Genomic DNA, 18,596 nt, shown 5'->3' with positions numbered 1-18,596 from the left:
AGGCTTTCATCTTCACTGCTGACCAATTTGCACCTCCAATGTATTACTTTCTCACTCACAGTTTGACAGTATGTCATGCATAAAATACAGGGTTCAATATTCTTTCGGAATGTGTTTCCTACTGCTATATAAAATACTGGTGTAGATTCCCAAGAGTGCTAATGTGATATAGCATGTGAGGAGATAAACATTCCCAGATCAATAGAATTACATGCAGACTGGATGTTTGGGATGTTTTGAAGGTCTGTATTCTCATTTGCCTTTTTTTAGTTTTAACGGGAGAATCACCATCAGTCCAACTCTTAAACAGGTCATTAAAATGATTTTGTAAGATAAAAAGAGAAGAGATTGTTTTTGGAATAGTCTACTGTAATATTTTAAACCTAGATCTCTTTGATGAAAATCAATATAAAATCATTTACAAATTGAAAATTATACATTTTCTTGCACTGTAAATACACTGGAATTTTGTTACCCTTGGTGAAAAAATTAGCACAGGGTGCTTCCTTCATGGCTGTCTATTATATATTCAGCCTTTCTTGCTCCAGTGACAGCTGGATTTGTTTTCTCACAACGCATTTTGTTTATGTAACAGTAAAGCCATGCAGATATATCGTTCAGCATAAGGTATTTGTTTACTGTGTACACTTCTTAATCGGAGAGATGGAAGAGCTCTCTGAGGCTATCAAAAATCCATTGATGGGCAGTAAAATGTCAGTATATTGAACAAAGTACTTTGTAGTAGCAAATTCTATTTAAAACTTCATTAATTGTAAGTGTGCTCCTAATTAAGCTGGATTTTAATAGGGATGCCTTAATGGGAAGGAAATGAGTTGCCAGAGTAGAGTCGATATATTAATGGGAGAACTGGAAAACATGAAATATGAATGGGCTTAGGTTTAAAACATGTCTTTGACTGCAAATGTCATCGTGGAATATTACATGGCATTCTTTTTATGTACAGACACAGATGTGTCTGTACATATTGCCATCACCTGCGTCTGTCGTCGCCGTCGCCGTCGCCGATCATGTCGCCGTCGCCGTGCACTTTCAGCGTTAACACCATAAGTGGAAGACAGTTTTACTTTTTGGCTTTATATTTACAGAGCTGACTAATATTCATAAAACGCAGGTCAAGTTCGAAAATCAGCATGATCAGGCCATTATTGTAGAATTTATGCTGTTTTTTCACTTTTTAGCATATATGCAACACTGTTAACACATTTCAAGGAAAACCGATAGGCCTGTTGTCATGAAACTCACAGGAGTAATTAGTCTTACTAAAACGCAGATCAAGTTCGAAAATCGGCATGATCGGGCCACTATTTTAGTATTTATGCTGTTTTTTCACTTTTCAGCATATATGCAACACTGTTAACACATTTCAAGGAAAACCGATAGACCTGTTGTCATGAAACTCACAGGAGTAATCAATCTTACTAAAACGCAGGTCAAGTTCAAAAATCGGCATGATCGGGCCACTATTTTACTAGTTATGCTGTTTCTTACACTTTTCAGCATATATGCCACACTGTAAACACAATATAAGAAAAACAGATGGGCCAATTGTCATGAAAGTCACAGGAGTGGTCAATTTTACTAAAATGCAGGTTGAGTTCGTAAATCAGCATAATCGGGCCATTATTTTTGAAGGTATGCTGTTTTTTCACATTTCCTCAGATTCAGTTTTTAGGCATGTTAACAGTCTCATTATTAAAACTAATAAGATACGTGAAAGTGTTTGTTTGACATTTCCTGCATCTTTACAACATTGTTAGTTGATTTTGTAAAAATGATGGTAAACATGTTATCGTGTATTGTGTAATAAAGTTTCAAAAATGGAAATAAACTCATATCATTGCAGTTTGTCAGATTCAATCATTCACTATGTTCAGAATCTCAGAATGGAAGAAATTGGACATTTAACACTGCTCTATTGATATTTTTCTCATCTCATCAATTTTCTTAGTTGATCATATAAAAATGGCAGTAAACTGTTAATTTTATTTTATGTTAAAAATTGTTAAAAATGGGGAAAAAAACATTTCAGAACAGTGCTGTCTTGTTTACATTTTGGCATTTTCAAGTTGTGACTTTGAAGTTCCATGGGCCTGAAGACCTTTGCTAGTCACATTTTCTGAATATCCATGATACTAATATTTCATTATTAAAAATTGATGGTCATTATGCTGTTAAACATTATGTAATATTGCATCAAAATTTGAAAAAACCTATTTTGGGCACTGCTCCCATGATTACCTTTTAAGAAAAACCATGTCACTTACTGTGCTTACAGGAAAGAAACATGGGACTAAAATACAGCTTCAGTAGGCAATGCAATCTGCCAGTTAAACAGTTTTTTTGTGAAAATTTAATTTTTCACATATTGGCATTTTCAAGGTGTGACTTTGAAGTTCCACAGGCTTGAAGACCCAGGCTAGTCACATTTTCTGAAAATCCATGATACATATATTTTGTTATTAAAAATTGATTGTCATTATGCTGTTAACCATTATGTAATATTGCATCAGAATAGAAGAAAACACAATTTTGGGTGCTGCTGCCATGATGACCATTATGGGAAAACCATGTTATTAATGATTGCCAAACTTTCAAAAAAGAAATACAGGACTAAAATGCAGTCTGAGTTGGAAAAGCAGTCTAATTGACTTCTTTTTCTGGAAGTTTTACATTTTCAAAGTGTGAACTTGAACTCCCATGGGCCTGAAGCCTTATACTTGTTTCACATTTTACTTACATTGGTATTACCTGTTGAGCATAATTAAAATTTGATGTTGAATTTGCAGTTTAACATAATGTACTTTTGCATCAGAATTGACAGTAGCCTATTTTGTTATTTCCTGCTTTTTGTCTGTACATTTGACAGCTTTGCTGCCTTGTTATTTAGTACTAATAATAAGTTTTGGGGTTTTCAAATGTCAGATTATGTTGTCTGACTGTTTTAATATAAATTGATTATCAAGATGGAGCTGTGTCTAAAAGGAGATTTTAATTGTAATTATATATTCAGTCTCTCTTGCTCCAGTGACAGCAGGATTTGTTAAAAGTGGGTAATACACTTAAAAGTAAAATGTTTGAAAAGATTGTTAGATTTAAGAAAACTGCATAATCCAAGATGAATTTGTTTGATAAATAATTTTTATGAAAGTATCAATAAAGGTTTTGTAAAAAGGTACTGTATGGGACTTTTTTCTACAACCTTTATTGGTATATTACAATGGTTAAGTGTGGGATAATTGGTCCACTGGGGATTGAACCATAGAGATAGATTTATTATGCAAAATTTCCCATTAAACTGAATTTTGGTTGGTACTTCAAGCTTTGTAGTTAGTGGCCAATTTAATACTTTTCCACTTATTGAAATGTTTATGAATAAATATTTCCAAGAACACTTTCATCTCATTCCATATTACTTACAACTTTAGAATTTAAAACATGACATGTTTAAATCAAATAACAAATCAGTCACCAATCTAATTTTTCTGAAAAGAAGAAAACGACAATTATCGCTCCCTTACTAGTAGTCTTTTCAATTTGTTTAACAGCAAATTAGATGTATTCTTTAAATGTTTAAGATGATACTAAGTGCAAATTTCCAAAGGGAAATCTGGTGGTGTTACAAATATTTGAAGGTTTCTGGGGAAGAAATTTATCTCCCTGGCTCAGGATGTCTTGGGTAATACACATCAGCTGACCTTTCTGAGTGATTGATTAAACATGAAATAAATGGATCCTATCACCCTCCTATCCTCCAGCTTGTGAATTGCAATTTCATCAATTTTGGAGAATTACACTAAATTGTACTCATGAATAAGCGATGAATAATATTCCCCATACGTATTGAAGCTTCATAGTAGTACGTATCTTGGTTATAGCACAGCTTCATTTAAATGGCTTGCAGTGTATTAGATATTGAAAAATTTTTTATGCTGTCTTGTAGTAAAAACATGCAGTGGTCTCTATTTTGTAATTAATTGAAATTATTTTTAAATAATTTTTGAATATAACTATAATGTATATAATATTTTTATATATAATATTTTTAAAAATAACTTTCAAGATAGAAGTTCATACATAAATGAACAAAAGTAATGACTATCATCTGTACTTTTTTATATATTTAAGATTGTAATGTAATACAGTTAAGTGAATGAGGTATTTAACATCATGGTAATATCATTATATAAAACTCAATTTCACACCCCTTCGGATATTAGTACAAAAAGGGAAATTAGGTGCAATTATCATATAAACATATAATAAAAACATATATCCTTTTTCATTTTTATGTGTCTGTATGTGTATGTGTATTTATATAAATGTATAGATGTGTACACATATATATAATTACCTTGGTACAGAGACAGCTGAAGATACCCATGATGTCCCTGCCTGGCATATGCACACTTAGAAACTGACCCCTTCAGCCTGTTCTATCCAATACATCTATATAGTCGGTACATTTTCTGTATTTATCCTTATCCTATCCCTATAAGCTACTGCTGTTTACTTCACTTGACCATCTTGGCAAATTAAAGGTTAAACAAGGCCCATATCAACTCCCAATCCATAAAACCCAGCTTGATGCCTCACAGTGCAACTTCTGACTGCTCACACTTGTATATATACATGGGAAGTAATTCTGAAGAAAGCTAATATTGAAGTCCCCTCTAATCAGGTTGTCAGAATGCTCACAGTTGAGCAGTTTGGCCCAAAGGGTTTGGGAATTGCAAGATTATCACATTGATTGACTATACACACGTTGAATATTTACATCCGCAAAGGCCTATTCTTTATTCAAAATGTGCTTTATAGGCAGGGTGTATGTTTTCCAGATGTGAATTATGTGTGTAAGTCTATCAGCTTTCTGATATGTAGTGGCTGTTGGCACTTGTTTGAAAAAAATAGTGCTTTCGGCACAATTAAGGACTGCAAACTTGAATAAATGAATAAATTTTGCTTTGATGTTCACTTTTGTTTTGGTTTAAGTTTAAGAAGATATGGTTTATTTCATTTATTATGTTGATCTTTATTTCAAAATGTACCATTTATGTAAACCTGGAAAATTTGTTTGTTTTTATCCAAAATATTGCAAGTTTATAAATTAGCTGAATACTACAGTTATGAAATATCAGTTTAAAAATCATGTATTGTAAAATCATGTAAAACACTTAGGTGTGAAAGCATTTTTTCTTGTTGAAAATGGGTTGTTAATGAAAAAAAGTCACTCAGAATAGTGCGCAGATACTTTTGATTCATTTATCAACCTTTAAACATATTCTATTCACCTACCTCATCATCTATAGTGATTAATGTGCAACAGTCAGCCAACTCTTCAAAGTCCCCATTGATTGGACCATTCTCTGTCATTGTATCTTCTTTAACCCCTCCAACTCTGACATCTAAACTAGAAGTGATAATCATTGATATGTCCAGATCTGCTTGGTCGGCCATGATGGTGATTCTAGTTTATCAGATGAAAATCACCTCACTCTGTAATAAAATGCTACTCCGGGAAATCATAAAATCCTGGGAATATAAATTCCCTGGAGCTCTGAGTGAGACCCTGTGTTATCTTGTCTAATGCAAGCCACAGGTACTCTGAAAATGATTTCCAATCTCCCTTGTCACTTGTAATTATTGCAAAATGGTTAACTTGGTCAGGTTTTATCGGAGCAATTCACATAATATGGTAGCAGTCGTATGTAAAGTTAGAATTGTGTCACATGCACATATGGTCACGGTTATTTGTTTGAAAACATTTTTGTCTTGAACAAAAAATTCCAATTTTGATAGAAAATGCGTTTTTTTTTTCAGCTTATTGTCACTTAAACACTATTCCCTTGTCTGTTCTAAAGTCGGTCCTTGAAATATAATCAGAAAATGAGTAGGAAGAGACTCTTCCGTCATCAGCTTGTTTCTCAACCACATTCTATTTGCAGAGTTTAGAGATTGACAGTAGTTTACCTGACAATATTCTCGTGGGATGAGGTGTGTTTTTGCCCTTTACTTAATTATGAAGGATTGTGTGGGAGTTGACATGCCTGTAGTTGTATGACATTTAGGATAGATTAGGGCAACACATTTAGGATAGATTGAGAATGACAGAAAGTGTATTGATATGATTATTGACAATTGCTTATAGGAAAGTTGACCATATATTGCTGCATTATAACTTCCTCATATAATAGAGCACTGCAACTGTAAGGATGTAATATATGTAAATATTGTTTAATTACTTGGTAGTTTAATGTAATATACATAACTCATTTACATGATGCTAGGGCCAAAAATATATTTATTTTCTATCCTTGCATGATGTTAATGTCTAGTAGATCCTTTTCCTTCCAAGAAAACTAATTGATTTTCCCCCTCATTAGCTACAGTCAAACACAAAATGTGCAAGTAATAATCTGTCTTTGTTAATAATCAATGAAAAAGAAGACTGAAAAAAATTTTTTATATCAAGCTGTTCAAGTGAAATGAGCAATTTAGTTTTGCGTGATGCTAAATTCTTAGACAATAGACATATCAGACATATAGCAGAATATTTTGTCTATTTGCGTGATGAGGTATGACAAACAGAAAGTGAAGTACAGGTAGCTGATTAATAAAGCGTATTAGTCAAAGGATTAAGTGACCAATTATTGATAATTGCATGGGTAATGAAAGCAATGTAATATTTGGAGGAAGCATTGTCACATATAGAGCTACATGCTTTCAAAATCAGACACGACACTGCAGATAATATTATGGCTTTTGTTCACATTTCATCTCGAACTCCATAACTCCCGACAGTGAAAAAAAAAAGAGCCACATGGGTCATTTTGCTTGGTAATAGTTGTTCTGACACTGTCTGCGTTAACTGTGGGATGCAATGGTCGATAGAACATTACATTAAAGAGGGAGAACTATCATGATGAATTGCAAATAAAACACTGACAAATTCACAGTTTGTGTTCCACCCTAATGAGAGATGGCAAGGTTAATGGAAGAAAGTGCTATATAACTGACTTAACCGGTGCCATGGAAACAAATTGATTTTGACCTAGCTTGTGAATTGCCATGTAATAAAAGAAATACCATGAGTTTTGTTAGTTAACACCTTCAGCTTTAAATTTTTTTAGAAGGTGGCTTAATGTGTCTTTCCTTTATTTTGAATTGGTTAATATCTGATGCCATCCATTACCACATCTTCAGATGAAATTGTTTGGTTTTCTGCATTAATCATATGGTTGCTTCAAGAATGCAATTATCCTCTGTAGTCTAAGCTTCCTGGTGATGGCATAAACTTAATTTTGTTTTCTGGTCTCTTATTTGCATTCAGAAAATACAAGAGAAAATACAAAATTGATACGTAGGGAAAAAGCATCTGCACGAAGATTCTTCTAAACATATGTGTAAAATCCATAATGTGACATGTTATTTCTTTGAAAAATGTATTTTCTGAAATTTGACAAACTTGTTTCAACTGAAAAACATTTCTAAACAATAAGCAGACATTGAAAACTTACTAGTACGCTGGCAGTAAAAATTAAGGTTTAGAAATCACCCTTTTTGAACATATGATAAGGTCATCAATGGCTGTAACATTGAATAAAGAGGTAACAGCCATTGCTACTGCTCAGATATTTTCATTTTTTTTCCTGGCACACAATCCCAGGCACTGGTAGAATTCTGCTCACAATATTGAATAAAACCAATGTAAGAGAGGAACGCTAAATTTACTTGACATAAACCCAATTAACTTAATCTATTTTTATGGATGGAGAGCATCCTATGGCTGAAGTCCTACAAATCCACTCTATCCAAGTAAGATAGAGTGCCAAATTCAATTTTCAATATGGTGGATTAGTTCTTGGCCAGTATTCTCAAAGAGACAATACAATTGTTAGAACCAAACAACCCCCTAATTGAAACTGAACTGCTCCATAAAATGATTATCTCTGTGATCCATGTCTGCATCTAAGGCATGTTATGGTTTTTGAATGAGCAATGTCTTTGTTTAAATGCTATTTTCATGTATTTATTATTTATTATATAAATATTATGAAAAAATAAAACTTGGAAAAATGTAATGAACATCTAACTAGCTATGCCATTTTGGTGATTTACAATGATGAATGTAAGAAGTGCCAGTAGCATATAGACCAAATTTCAACAAGATTAAATGAAGAAATATTTTAGTTTTCAATAACAATTTATTCCACATTATTTTTCATTAACCAGAGAACACAGGACAAGCCCAGTTCATTTAACCTGAATGAGGAAGAGGAAGAGCTCACTCATTATGGTCAGTCACTTTCAAGGATTGAGAAGTTTGAAGACCCTGTGGACAGCGATGAGGATGAAGAAGAATCTGGAAAAATATCTGGTAAATCTGAGATGTTTGTAAATAATAATCAACATAGAGTCATGTTTTTTTAAGTGAATTGATCTGGAAATTATTAAAAAAATATAAAGATCATCTAGAATATGCCCAGTGTTTTATATTATTTTGAATTATTTAAAGATGAACTTACCCTTGATAAATTTTCAACAATGTAGAGAAAACATGTATGCAGGATAGGTAATAGTTTAATTTCCTCATTCTGACATTATGCACAATTCTGTGATTGATAGTACAAGAAGTGTTTCTCCACACTGCCACTTCAGTTCTTTCCCTCACAGGTTTATTTAAGGATTCAGTTTCATAACATTTCCTTTTCATTATATCAACTGAAAGCCTTGACAAGCCTTTGAATGAAGAGGTTGAAGAGTTTACTAATGACTGATATTTTAAGCCTGATGATTAATGAATACAGAATAGTTATGCCTGTCAATTTTAACCCACCTCCTACCTGACATGTCACATGCAAAACTATAGCCTTTTGTATAAAGCTAAAAGGAAAATGTTTATTCTATTATATTGACATCCATTTTTATCAATTGAAAATTTTTCTCTTCACCAGGTGATCTTGTAGCAGATGAACATTTTGGTGGATTCTTAACCAAGAAATCAGATGAGGAAACTAATAAATCTTGGAAAGAAAGGATGGAAGAACTTATTGTCAAGTCTAAAAAAGAAAAGGTGGTTAAGGTTTTGTTCATAGGAGGCTGTATAATTTATACCAAGCTTGCATTAGATATGAGTGTATTTTAGGAAAAATATGTTCATTAAGCATTTTCAATTAAGGGAATCTTGTCATTGATTCAAGTTTCACATAACTCTTTATTCATGTTCTTTAGTATGAGCGCAAAACAGAGAAAGAGAAGACAATTGAAATGACAGAAAAACTAGATGAAGAATGGAAAAGTCTCAGGATTCTCATGGGAGGATCTAAGGTAACTGTTTTCATTGTTAATAATTACATACGTATTATCACTGCTTACCCAGGTCAGTACTTTCCAAGAATTACTTGTCCAATGCTGTTCATATACTTAGTTATCTATGATGTGTCACTATCTTTATAAAAACAATATTTGGCAAGAAACCTGGAAATTTAGATCTGCATAAGTTAGCATTTTATTTAAGTCATATCATTCTGTATTCTTATACTGACACATAAAGAGTTAATCACACTTATATAATGTAGCTAAATAAGTCTTGGGAACAATGAAGTTCAAATTTTCCTAGACAGCTAAAAAAATCACATCCTGGAGTTGTGGTTCACATGTTTGCCACATGGCATCATTGTGCAGTGAAAATCATTATATTGTACAAATGCTGAAGAAACACTGATAGAATTAAAGTTGATGTAATTTGAGAATGACTGTAAATGCCAACCTAGCAACTACTTAGGTGAAGTTGTTAGAAGTGATGAATCTTTATTGTTTGTTGGCAGTATTTCAGATCAACAAATATGCAGGTTAGTATATTGCATCAGTTTGACCTTCTTAATTTTTCAAATCACTTAGTGATTTTATCCCAGAATCTCATATATTTTGCAGCATAAAGATGATGCACCAGCCCCAGCAAAGAAAGCAGACGACTACGACATAACAGTGAGAGAGTTAGCCTTTGAAATAAAGGGCAAGGTCAGTATAAGAGGATGGCACCTTATTACAAGTGACATCTAGTTGAACATCTTAATGCATGTTCCTTTAACCCTTTCAGGTGACCATTGTCATCATTTGTTAATTTTAAAGATAGTAAACATAGAGACTGGGCTCAAATTTGGATGTAAATTATGATAATTGCAATTTACCAAAGTTTTAGCTTTAGCTAATGGTATGGAAACAACAGTGTAATGCAATATTCTATATTGCCTATAAGCAGTTAATATAATGTTTAAATTATTCAATTTTGCAGCCTTCTGACAGATTGAAAACTGAGGAGGAGCTAGCTAAAGAAGAAAAGGAACGGCTAGAAAAATTAGAAGTAAGAAGATTAAGGGAGTGGCAATTACACAAATTATGTTGCCAATGCTGTCATTCACAAAACCATTATATTGATTAAAATCTAAACTGTATTATAATATATTGCTTTATGCTATTATATGCAACACCTAACATATATGTTTTTCTTTTTCTTTGGTTGAATTGTTTATAATTTTACTCTTGTTTTAAGGCAGATAGGTTGAGAAGAATGAAAGGTGTATTTCCAGACGAAGAAGCTGAAAAGAAACAAGTTCATTTTTCAGCAGATGATCTGGATGATGGGTGAGTCAGACAATGTACTTACACATTTTTATGAAGTATTTTGTTTTCTATTATGGTATTCGGTACCATTGTAAAGGAATAATTATTTTTATGCAATATTGCTATCCATTAAAAAGCTATATTATTAGATCTATTTACATTTTTGGGGCAAATGGTTTTAATACACTTCTGGCAAGACATGGATTGTAATTTTTGACGCTGAAGCAGAGCACTGATGATGTCTTTGCAACAAAAAGTAACTTGGTTACTTGGAGAGCAGTCACAATAAATTACTTTCTTAAGATATTTTCATTTTCCTTCAGGTTTATCCTTAACAAAGAAGATGAGGAAAGGTTCCATGTGAGCTACAAAGATGGCCAACTTTTGACACCCTTTGGGAAAGATCAAAGTGAGCTGGAGGATACAGAGGAAGAAAAAGATAAGGATGATGATGACGATGATGATGATGATGATGATGAAGATGGGGAAGAAGAGGAAAATGGAGAGGAGAATTCTGAAGAAGAAGAGTCTGGAGGGGAAGATAACCACTCAGATTTAGAATCTGGTGATGAAGAAGGAGGAGAAGAGGAAGAGGATGTGAAAGAACCTTCCAAGCAGCAACAGGCAAAAACAGATATTGTAACAGATTTAAAGGTACTTTTGTTTCTTTTTTTTTAAAATATAATCATACCCATCATTGTGCAAAGTGTTCTCCAAAATGTAAGACTAATTTAGATTTTCTGTCTGATTTTCTCCATAATTTCTCTGGAGTTAATTTTTTTTTACTTTCAGAAAAGAAAAAAGGTAATGGAAGAAGCAAGAAAGGAATTACCTTACACGTTTCCAGGTAGGGTAGAAAATGCTTGGTTTCCCAAATTGTTCTAGATGTAATTAGATTGCCTTTTGTTGAATGCTGCTGAGAGTTCAGTCTTGATGGCCTACTTTTTGCCAAATTTTGTTTCATGAATCAACAAATAACTCCACTGAAACATTTGTATTCATATTCAACAATTGGCACAATCCTTCCTTTTCCTATTTGTTACTGATTGGTGATGGAAAGGTACAATTGATTATTCTCAGAAGCAGTATTTATTTCCTGAATGTTTTCAATCCTGTCTTTTTCCGATGATATAAATAAACAAGCTTGTTACTTTCTGTAACAGTTTTATTTCTCTTTTTAAATTTCTTCAGTCCCTTTAACATATGAAGAGCTAGTTGACATGCTGGAGCCTTATGATGCAGATGACCAGCTGACTGTGATACAGAGAATAAGAAAGTGTCACCATCCTAGCCTAGCAGAGGGCAATAAAGAAAAACTAGAAGTATGGTTTTATTATTGAAACCTTGTGTAGAATTATTACTTATTTCAAGATTTGTTGAGTGTAATGTTTTCAAAAAGTGTTGATCAATGTAAGTTGATTTGTCTACCCCAAACAGGCTTTAAAAGTTACTATAATAGGTGCATTTCAAAAATTAATAAATAAATATGTAAACAGTATATTTTAAATTTTTTGTCTTTTTTACTTATAGATGATTTGTCACACTATATAAGGTTCAAGTAACAGTAACTGCCAAATTGCTTCATAAAATGGAAATATTTTACTTTACTTTTCAGACTTTCTTTACAGTCCTACTGCCTTATCTGGGTGATCTGGCCTCACAAGAGGAGCCCATGTTGAAGTCTATCAATGCATTAATTTCCCATTTGTATGAGTTGTGCCAGATGTCTCCCATAAAAGCTGGACAAGCTGTTAGGGACTTGATGGAGGAGAAGCAGGATGAGTTTTCACAGTATTGTCAGAGGAAAGGGGGGAGGGGAATTTTCCCCAAGTTAGATATGGTGAGTAAATCACTGCTTGACTGTTACCAGTTATCACTGTACATTAAGTGTGTGATATGTCTTCACGTTTCAAAGATATGCTATCTGGTTTTCTGAAACAAATGCAAGCCAATATTCTTGTCACCTGTCTCCAAATACTATGGCATAGTGACCAGAGATTGTTAGAAACCACTATGTAAAAAAGGAAAAAAATATATATAACTTAAATAGAAACATCTCATTCACAGTTTTTCACAGCTTTTTCATGATATAAGTAGTTGCCAGTTGTCCAAAATTGAGTGGCCCTCATTGATGTTCAGTAGGACCACAATTTCAGTTACATGCTCAAAATTTTTATAAATATGTTTGGTGGTTTCTGTTCTCTTAAAGGCTCCTCCTTTGACTAAGTTCAAGGTTCCATGCATCCTTTCATAATAAAAGTATAATTACCATAATACTGAACTGAAACATTGTTACTGCTTTCTCTTTTTCAGGTGCTTTACTTCAAATTAGTGAGTCTCCTGTTTCCTACATCTGACCTGAAGCATCCAGTAGTTACCCCCACCATGTTGTTCATGGGGCAAATATTAGCAAAAGTGAGAGTTAATACCTCGATCTGGATAAGTTCAAATAAATGTTTTGTCATTGTGAAATTGAATGGTATTTCATGCCTGAATACACTTCTTCTTCCTTAATTGTTTTTTTTAACTGCACTGTACATGAGAATTATTGTACCACCAGCGTTAGCGCTGGCGGTACACATGGTTTCGGTCCCGTCCGGATCGTTCCGCCGGCTCCGCCGGACGGCTACCGTTACCACTTCTCCTCCTAGACGGTAAGGGCCCCCGTACCCATCTCATGGATTTAGGTCACCTATAATCTCAACTCGTTCCACGTAAAATTTGGGCTTTGTCGGTATTGGGGTCTGGGTGTGGCACTCATTACAATGCACCCTTGTCTAAAAATGGCAAAATTAAATGCTAATTATCTACCCTACGGAAGGAGTTATGGGAAAAATTTCTATAGACGGCTTTCCAAAAGTCATATGTGTCGATTTCAAATATACCCTTGGATTTGACCTTTGACCTTTACTTCAAGGTCAAATGGGCCAAAATTTTCAAAAAAATGAAATTTTTTACGAAAAATTTTTTTTTTTGCCCTGTTATTCAGACACCACACAGACTTAACCAATAATATTATTGGAAAGTGTTACCCTTCAGGTCATCTTTCATCTCCATGAATTTGGGGTCATTCGGTGCATTTTCACGGGAGTAGCGGCCATAAGATACCGAAACTGAAAACTGTCTCTAATTCGGGAACCGTTAATGCTAGAGACCCATTCTTTTTTGCATTTTGTAGAGCATGTAAAGCCCAACACTGGGGGTGGTCTCGTTTTTTTTGTATTCCATACGGTTTTCGAGTTACGCTGTATCAAAAAGTACATATTGGTGGTAAAAGCAAAATGTGCAGTACGGTAATGGATAATAAATTTTGAACTCTGGAAAAATAAAACATAAGGCTTGGCAAAGCAGACAACTTGTGTTCAAAAATGACATTATTTCATCAAATTTGAACTTCTGAAACTTCAGAGCACCTCCTATTTCAAGAATTTTGACCAAAATGACAATTTCTTTATTTTAATTAATTTTTTCTGTACGAAATTTAAGGCACATTATGGTAACTCCAAAATTATAACATTTAGTCCCTTATATCTCCAAAACTGGCAGAGATAGGTCCATAGTTACTATTGAAGTTGAATAGGAAGTCATATACTGGCAATCTTACTGTGACCTTGAAATTGACCTTTGACCTACTTTTCACCATGAACTGAACTTTGCAAATTTTGCTTCCCTTTTATCTCCAAAACTGGCAGAGATAGGTCCATAGTTACTATTGAAGTTGAATAGGAAGTCATATACTGGCAATCTAAATGTGATCTTAAAATTGACCTTTGACCTACTTTTCACCATGAACTGAACTTTGCAAATTTTGCTTCCCTTTTATCTCCAAAACTGGCAGAGATAGGTCCGTAGTTACTATTGAACTTGAATAGGAAGTCATATACTGGCAATCTAAATGTGATCTTAAAATTGACCTTTGACCTACTTTTCACCATGAACTGAACTTTGCAAATTTTGCTTCCCTTTTATCTCCAAAACTGGCAGAGATAGGTCCGTAGTTACTATTGAACTTGAATAGGAAGTCATATACTGGCAATCTAAATGTGATCTTAAAATTGACCTTTGACCTACTTTTCACCATGAACTGAACTTTGCAAATTTTGCTTCCCTTTTATCTCCAAAACTGGCTGAGATAGGTCCGTAGTTACTATTGAACTTGAATAGGAAGTCATATACTGGCAATCTAAATGTGATCTTAAAATTGACCTTTTACCTATTTTTCACCATGAACTGAACTTTGCAAATTTTGCTTTCCTTTTATCTCCAAAACTGGCAGAGATAGGTCCGTAGTTACTATTGAACTTGAATAGGAAGTCATGTACTGGCAATCTATATGTGACCTTAAAATTGACCTTTGACCTACTTTTCACCATGAACTGAACTTTGCAAATTTTTCTTCCCTTTTATCTCCAAAACTGGCAGAGATAGGTCCATAGTTACTATTGAACTTGAATAGGAAGTCATATACTGGCAATCTAAATGTGACCTTAAAATTGACCTTTGACCTACTTTTCACCATGAACTGAACTTTGCAAATTTTGCTTTCCTTTTATCTCCAAAACTGGCAGAGATAGGTCCATAGTTACTCTTGAACTTGAATAGGAAGTCATATACTGGCAATTTACTGTGACCTTGAAATTGACCCTTGACCTATCTTACGAAGAACTTAAATTTGATTGTACCATATATATTTTTTGCAATAGTTTAAAAATTCTTGTTGATTGCATTTTTACAGCTTGTCAAGCACAAAACTGGTGGCTGTGTCCCTTATTTTATGTATGTGGGGGTCTATACGAATGCGCTTGCTCCAGCTGGTGGTACAATATTCGGAGGCGGTATCGCCTCTCTGATCCTCTAGTTGAATATTACCTTTTAATAGTAGTTCAACTGAATTTTTGCATTACAATTTACAAAAAATATTTAGTTTTTTTTTTTTTTTTTCACTTCCAGAGTCCTGTGCAATCAAACCGAGATATCTTTGTTGGTCTGTTTATCTGTACTTTGTTCTTAGAGGTAGGTGAAATGAAAGCCAAACATACATCATGTACTGTCATTATCAAAGATATAAAATAAGACATAACTTGGATTAAGATTGGCTGGAATTCTAAGACATATTACTATTAGCTGGTACACTTTGTTAGCTACCATTATTAGAGAGCAGTTGGGATTGAATGAAAATTTTCCAGGACTCTTCATCAATTTTTTGTTACATTTGTTTTAGTACATTTCCCTTTCCAAGAGGTATGTCCCTGAAGTCATAAACTTTTTAAGGGGTCTGCTTTTCCTAGCTTCAAAGAAGGATCCCAATAAATGTAAGCATCACTTAATATTTGTTGGAAGTGAACATAATTGAAATGAATTTTAAGTATGGAAGCCTAAATTATAGGAATGGTATAGACCATTTTTGAACACATCGCATTGACTCTCTCTTTATGTAAACTTGTCTACATTAATTATAATTGAAGAAAAATGTACTTTCAATCAAGTTGAATTATTTCTTTCAGTGGAAGATGTTGTCCATCCTTTTAAACCTGTTGGGAAGGTAGATCTGCTTGAAATAAAGGGAAAAACTGTGAAGTAAGTTGTTTTCATATGAAAGTTATTTTTCTTGCTTAAATGTGGTTCTCGATACTTTTAAAAAACGATTCTGTTAGATGTTCATTTTAGCTTTAATAAATATATATTATCCTGTCACACTTTCAGGTCAGTTGAAATCAAACCATTTACAATATCCCAAACGTTTGCCTGCAAAGACTTGCGTCAGTTAAGCACAGATGAGTTTAGGTGAGTTTTGAAATATTGTGTCGCTGTTATACTATTTTAAAATATTCATAAATAAATTAATGTAAGTTCAGAGAAACAACTAGGTTAAGCCAGTACCTAAAAAATAAGAGCACAAGACTTTCTTAAGTCCCCCTTCCCCATTAATCATTTGTTTTAATTGGCTTGATAGTAGTTTTATTATGTGATGTGTAAAATTTTGCCGGTTTTTATTTAAAAATCATATTTGTATTTATTAGGATTTCTTTTGATTCACTAGGGTTTGTGCAACATGTCAGTCCCTACGGTTGCTGCAGGAGTTTGCAGTATTATATGAAGATCTCCCTGCATATAAAGAAATCTTCCAGCCACTCAGATATATGTGCAGTAAACTTCCTACAGAAAAGTACCCAGAAAAAGTACAGGTATATATATGATAGTTGAAAAAATTGATAATGCAGTATCAACTCACATTAATATTGAACTTTTTTTTTTGGCAAATGTGTCTAATTACCAGAAAAGCACAGTATTATTTCATAACTTCATTCTATCCATCAGAGTGCAGAATAAGTAGAAAGTGCAGTGGCAATTTTTTAGAGCAGCCAAAATGCTTGGACGCTAAATATGTATAAAATAAAAGTGTTAAGTGTTTCAATTGGTCTTAGATTTTTAGCAGTCATAGATCTGTCATAGATGTTGGCATCACTTATGAAAGCTTAACTTTCATTCTGTTCTGATATCAGAAACGGGTCAGTGATTTGATTCAACAACTTGAAAAGAAGAACCAAAATACAAGAAACAGTTTAACCATGCAAAAAAGGCCACCACCCATGCTCAAGATGTTTGAGCCAAAAATAGAAGAAAGGTAAAGTCTTTTATCTCAGTGGCTTTTTAAGGCTTTTCAACAGTGGCAGTATGAACAAAAACCTGACACATAAACAGCCACTTCTAAATCAGAGTTTATTATTGTTATTATTAGGGACACTGATGAATTTGGTAGAAACAAAACTGGTGCCTGGATTCTTTGTTTTCATAGTGCTTTCAAGATTAAAGTAATACATATTTATGGAGAAAATCATATACAGCATTGTCTGCTATCTCTAGCATATTTAGGATTTTATTATTTAGCTTTGATGGGAGGAAGAAAAGGGGTGGCACCCGTGAGTTCAGAGACAAGCAGAGACTGCTTCACAAGCACAAGAAAGAGATGAAATCTGCTGTAAGAGAACTGCGGAAAGATTCTCAGTTCTTGGCTAGACAAAGGTTGGAGGAGAGGATGAGCAGGTGAGAAAATGTACAGAAACATTGCAAGTCAGGTCTTCACCAATGTATATTTTCTTAAGTTATTTATCTTTAAGTTGATTTGTCAACTTTTTTTGTTTTAAGCAGTAACAAAGAACATGATATATAAAATTATATGTTATGCTCATACAGATATATTTGTACATAGATGTGACATTGAGGTTCAATAAAGCTGCTATATTCACATTTTGCTGAAAAGTTGGACATGAATATTATACTTGCCTGATCATGAAACTTATCAAATCTATTGATTGTAAATGTGCTTATATTAATTTTTAAACTCCAGGGATGCTGAAAGGAAGAGGAAAGTGAAGGAAATCTATGGCATGTTGGCGAGTCAAGAGGGGGAGTTTAAAGCCATGAAAAGGAAAAAAGATAAACCTGTGATATGAAAGAAACTAGAAGCTGAGAGAAATTGGTACCCAGCATTTTAAATGGGTTGTTGAGAAACACCAGTTGAGGTGTGATATCCATTTAGGTAATGCTACAGGTCTGCAGGTACTCTGTGCTGTAGTAACTCTGTGCGGACCACAGTCACAGTGACAGTCTCACATTCTGGCATTATTTTTGAAGACTCTTTGGTAACTGTGTGGTTATGTTGAATCATTTGGCAAAGGTAATTTTCATAGAATTTGCAGTGATATTAAAATGTGAAAATTTTCAAATAACCACCAATATATACAAAATGAGGCTCATAGACTCTAAAGCATGGTGCAGGAGTTTAACAATGTAGTTTTACCAAGTTTAATTACAAGTGAATGAAATATGAAAACATTTTTACCACAAATGTGGCACTTACTTTAAGACTATAATACAATAACCAAATAGAATGTTAACTCAATATTTATTTATTGACTGAAGAAAATTAAATGCCCAGGGCTACCTTTCTTTTA

The 18,596-nt window shown here is 33.5% G+C and overlaps 2 protein-coding genes across 3 annotated transcripts in view; one reads left to right on the top strand and one right to left on the bottom strand.

Annotated features, from left to right (window-relative positions):
- The window catches only part of LOC106168766 (nicotinamide/nicotinic acid mononucleotide adenylyltransferase 1), a 14,690-nt gene extending 10,168 nt beyond the window's left edge, over nucleotides 1-4,522 (bottom strand). Inside the window, exon 1 of the mRNA XM_013547939.2 lies at nucleotides 4,373-4,522. Within this exon, the coding sequence (XP_013403393.1) occupies nucleotides 4,373-4,420 (48 nt within the window). The 5' untranslated portion in view covers nucleotides 4,421-4,522. The remainder of the gene's footprint in view (nucleotides 1-4,372) is intronic.
- Nucleotides 1-18,596, top strand: part of LOC106168763 (nucleolar protein 14) — a 21,283-nt gene extending 2,687 nt beyond the window's left edge. The window contains exons 4-22 of one of the 2 annotated variants that reach the window (XM_013547934.3): nucleotides 8,251-8,395; nucleotides 8,973-9,091; nucleotides 9,250-9,345; nucleotides 9,952-10,038; nucleotides 10,313-10,381; nucleotides 10,571-10,662; nucleotides 10,965-11,295; nucleotides 11,434-11,488; nucleotides 11,833-11,963; nucleotides 12,257-12,481; nucleotides 12,955-13,056; nucleotides 15,592-15,654; nucleotides 15,863-15,953; nucleotides 16,146-16,218; nucleotides 16,345-16,425; nucleotides 16,682-16,826; nucleotides 17,145-17,266; nucleotides 17,530-17,685; nucleotides 17,990-18,596. In XM_013547934.3, coding sequence (XP_013403388.2) covers nucleotides 8,251-8,395; nucleotides 8,973-9,091; nucleotides 9,250-9,345; nucleotides 9,952-10,038; nucleotides 10,313-10,381; nucleotides 10,571-10,662; nucleotides 10,965-11,295; nucleotides 11,434-11,488; nucleotides 11,833-11,963; nucleotides 12,257-12,481; nucleotides 12,955-13,056; nucleotides 15,592-15,654; nucleotides 15,863-15,953; nucleotides 16,146-16,218; nucleotides 16,345-16,425; nucleotides 16,682-16,826; nucleotides 17,145-17,266; nucleotides 17,530-17,685; nucleotides 17,990-18,095 — 2,289 coding nt within the window. In that variant the 3' untranslated portion in view covers nucleotides 18,096-18,596. Of the gene's footprint in view, nucleotides 1-8,250; nucleotides 8,396-8,972; nucleotides 9,092-9,249; nucleotides 9,346-9,951; nucleotides 10,039-10,312; nucleotides 10,382-10,570; nucleotides 10,663-10,964; nucleotides 11,296-11,433; nucleotides 11,489-11,832; nucleotides 11,964-12,256; nucleotides 12,482-12,954; nucleotides 13,057-15,591; nucleotides 15,655-15,862; nucleotides 15,954-16,145; nucleotides 16,219-16,344; nucleotides 16,426-16,681; nucleotides 16,827-17,144; nucleotides 17,267-17,529; nucleotides 17,690-17,989 lie in introns of those variants that run through there. The other variant, XM_087002343.1, reaches the window with a different exon arrangement.

This window comes from Lingula anatina, chromosome 1 (assembly GCF_051362555.1).
Source record: "Lingula anatina isolate TDL-2025a chromosome 1, LinAna3.0, whole genome shotgun sequence".
Lineage (NCBI taxonomy): Eukaryota > Metazoa > Brachiopoda > Lingulata > Lingulida > Lingulidae > Lingula > Lingula anatina.
This window is presented reverse-complemented; position numbering and strand designations above follow the sequence as displayed.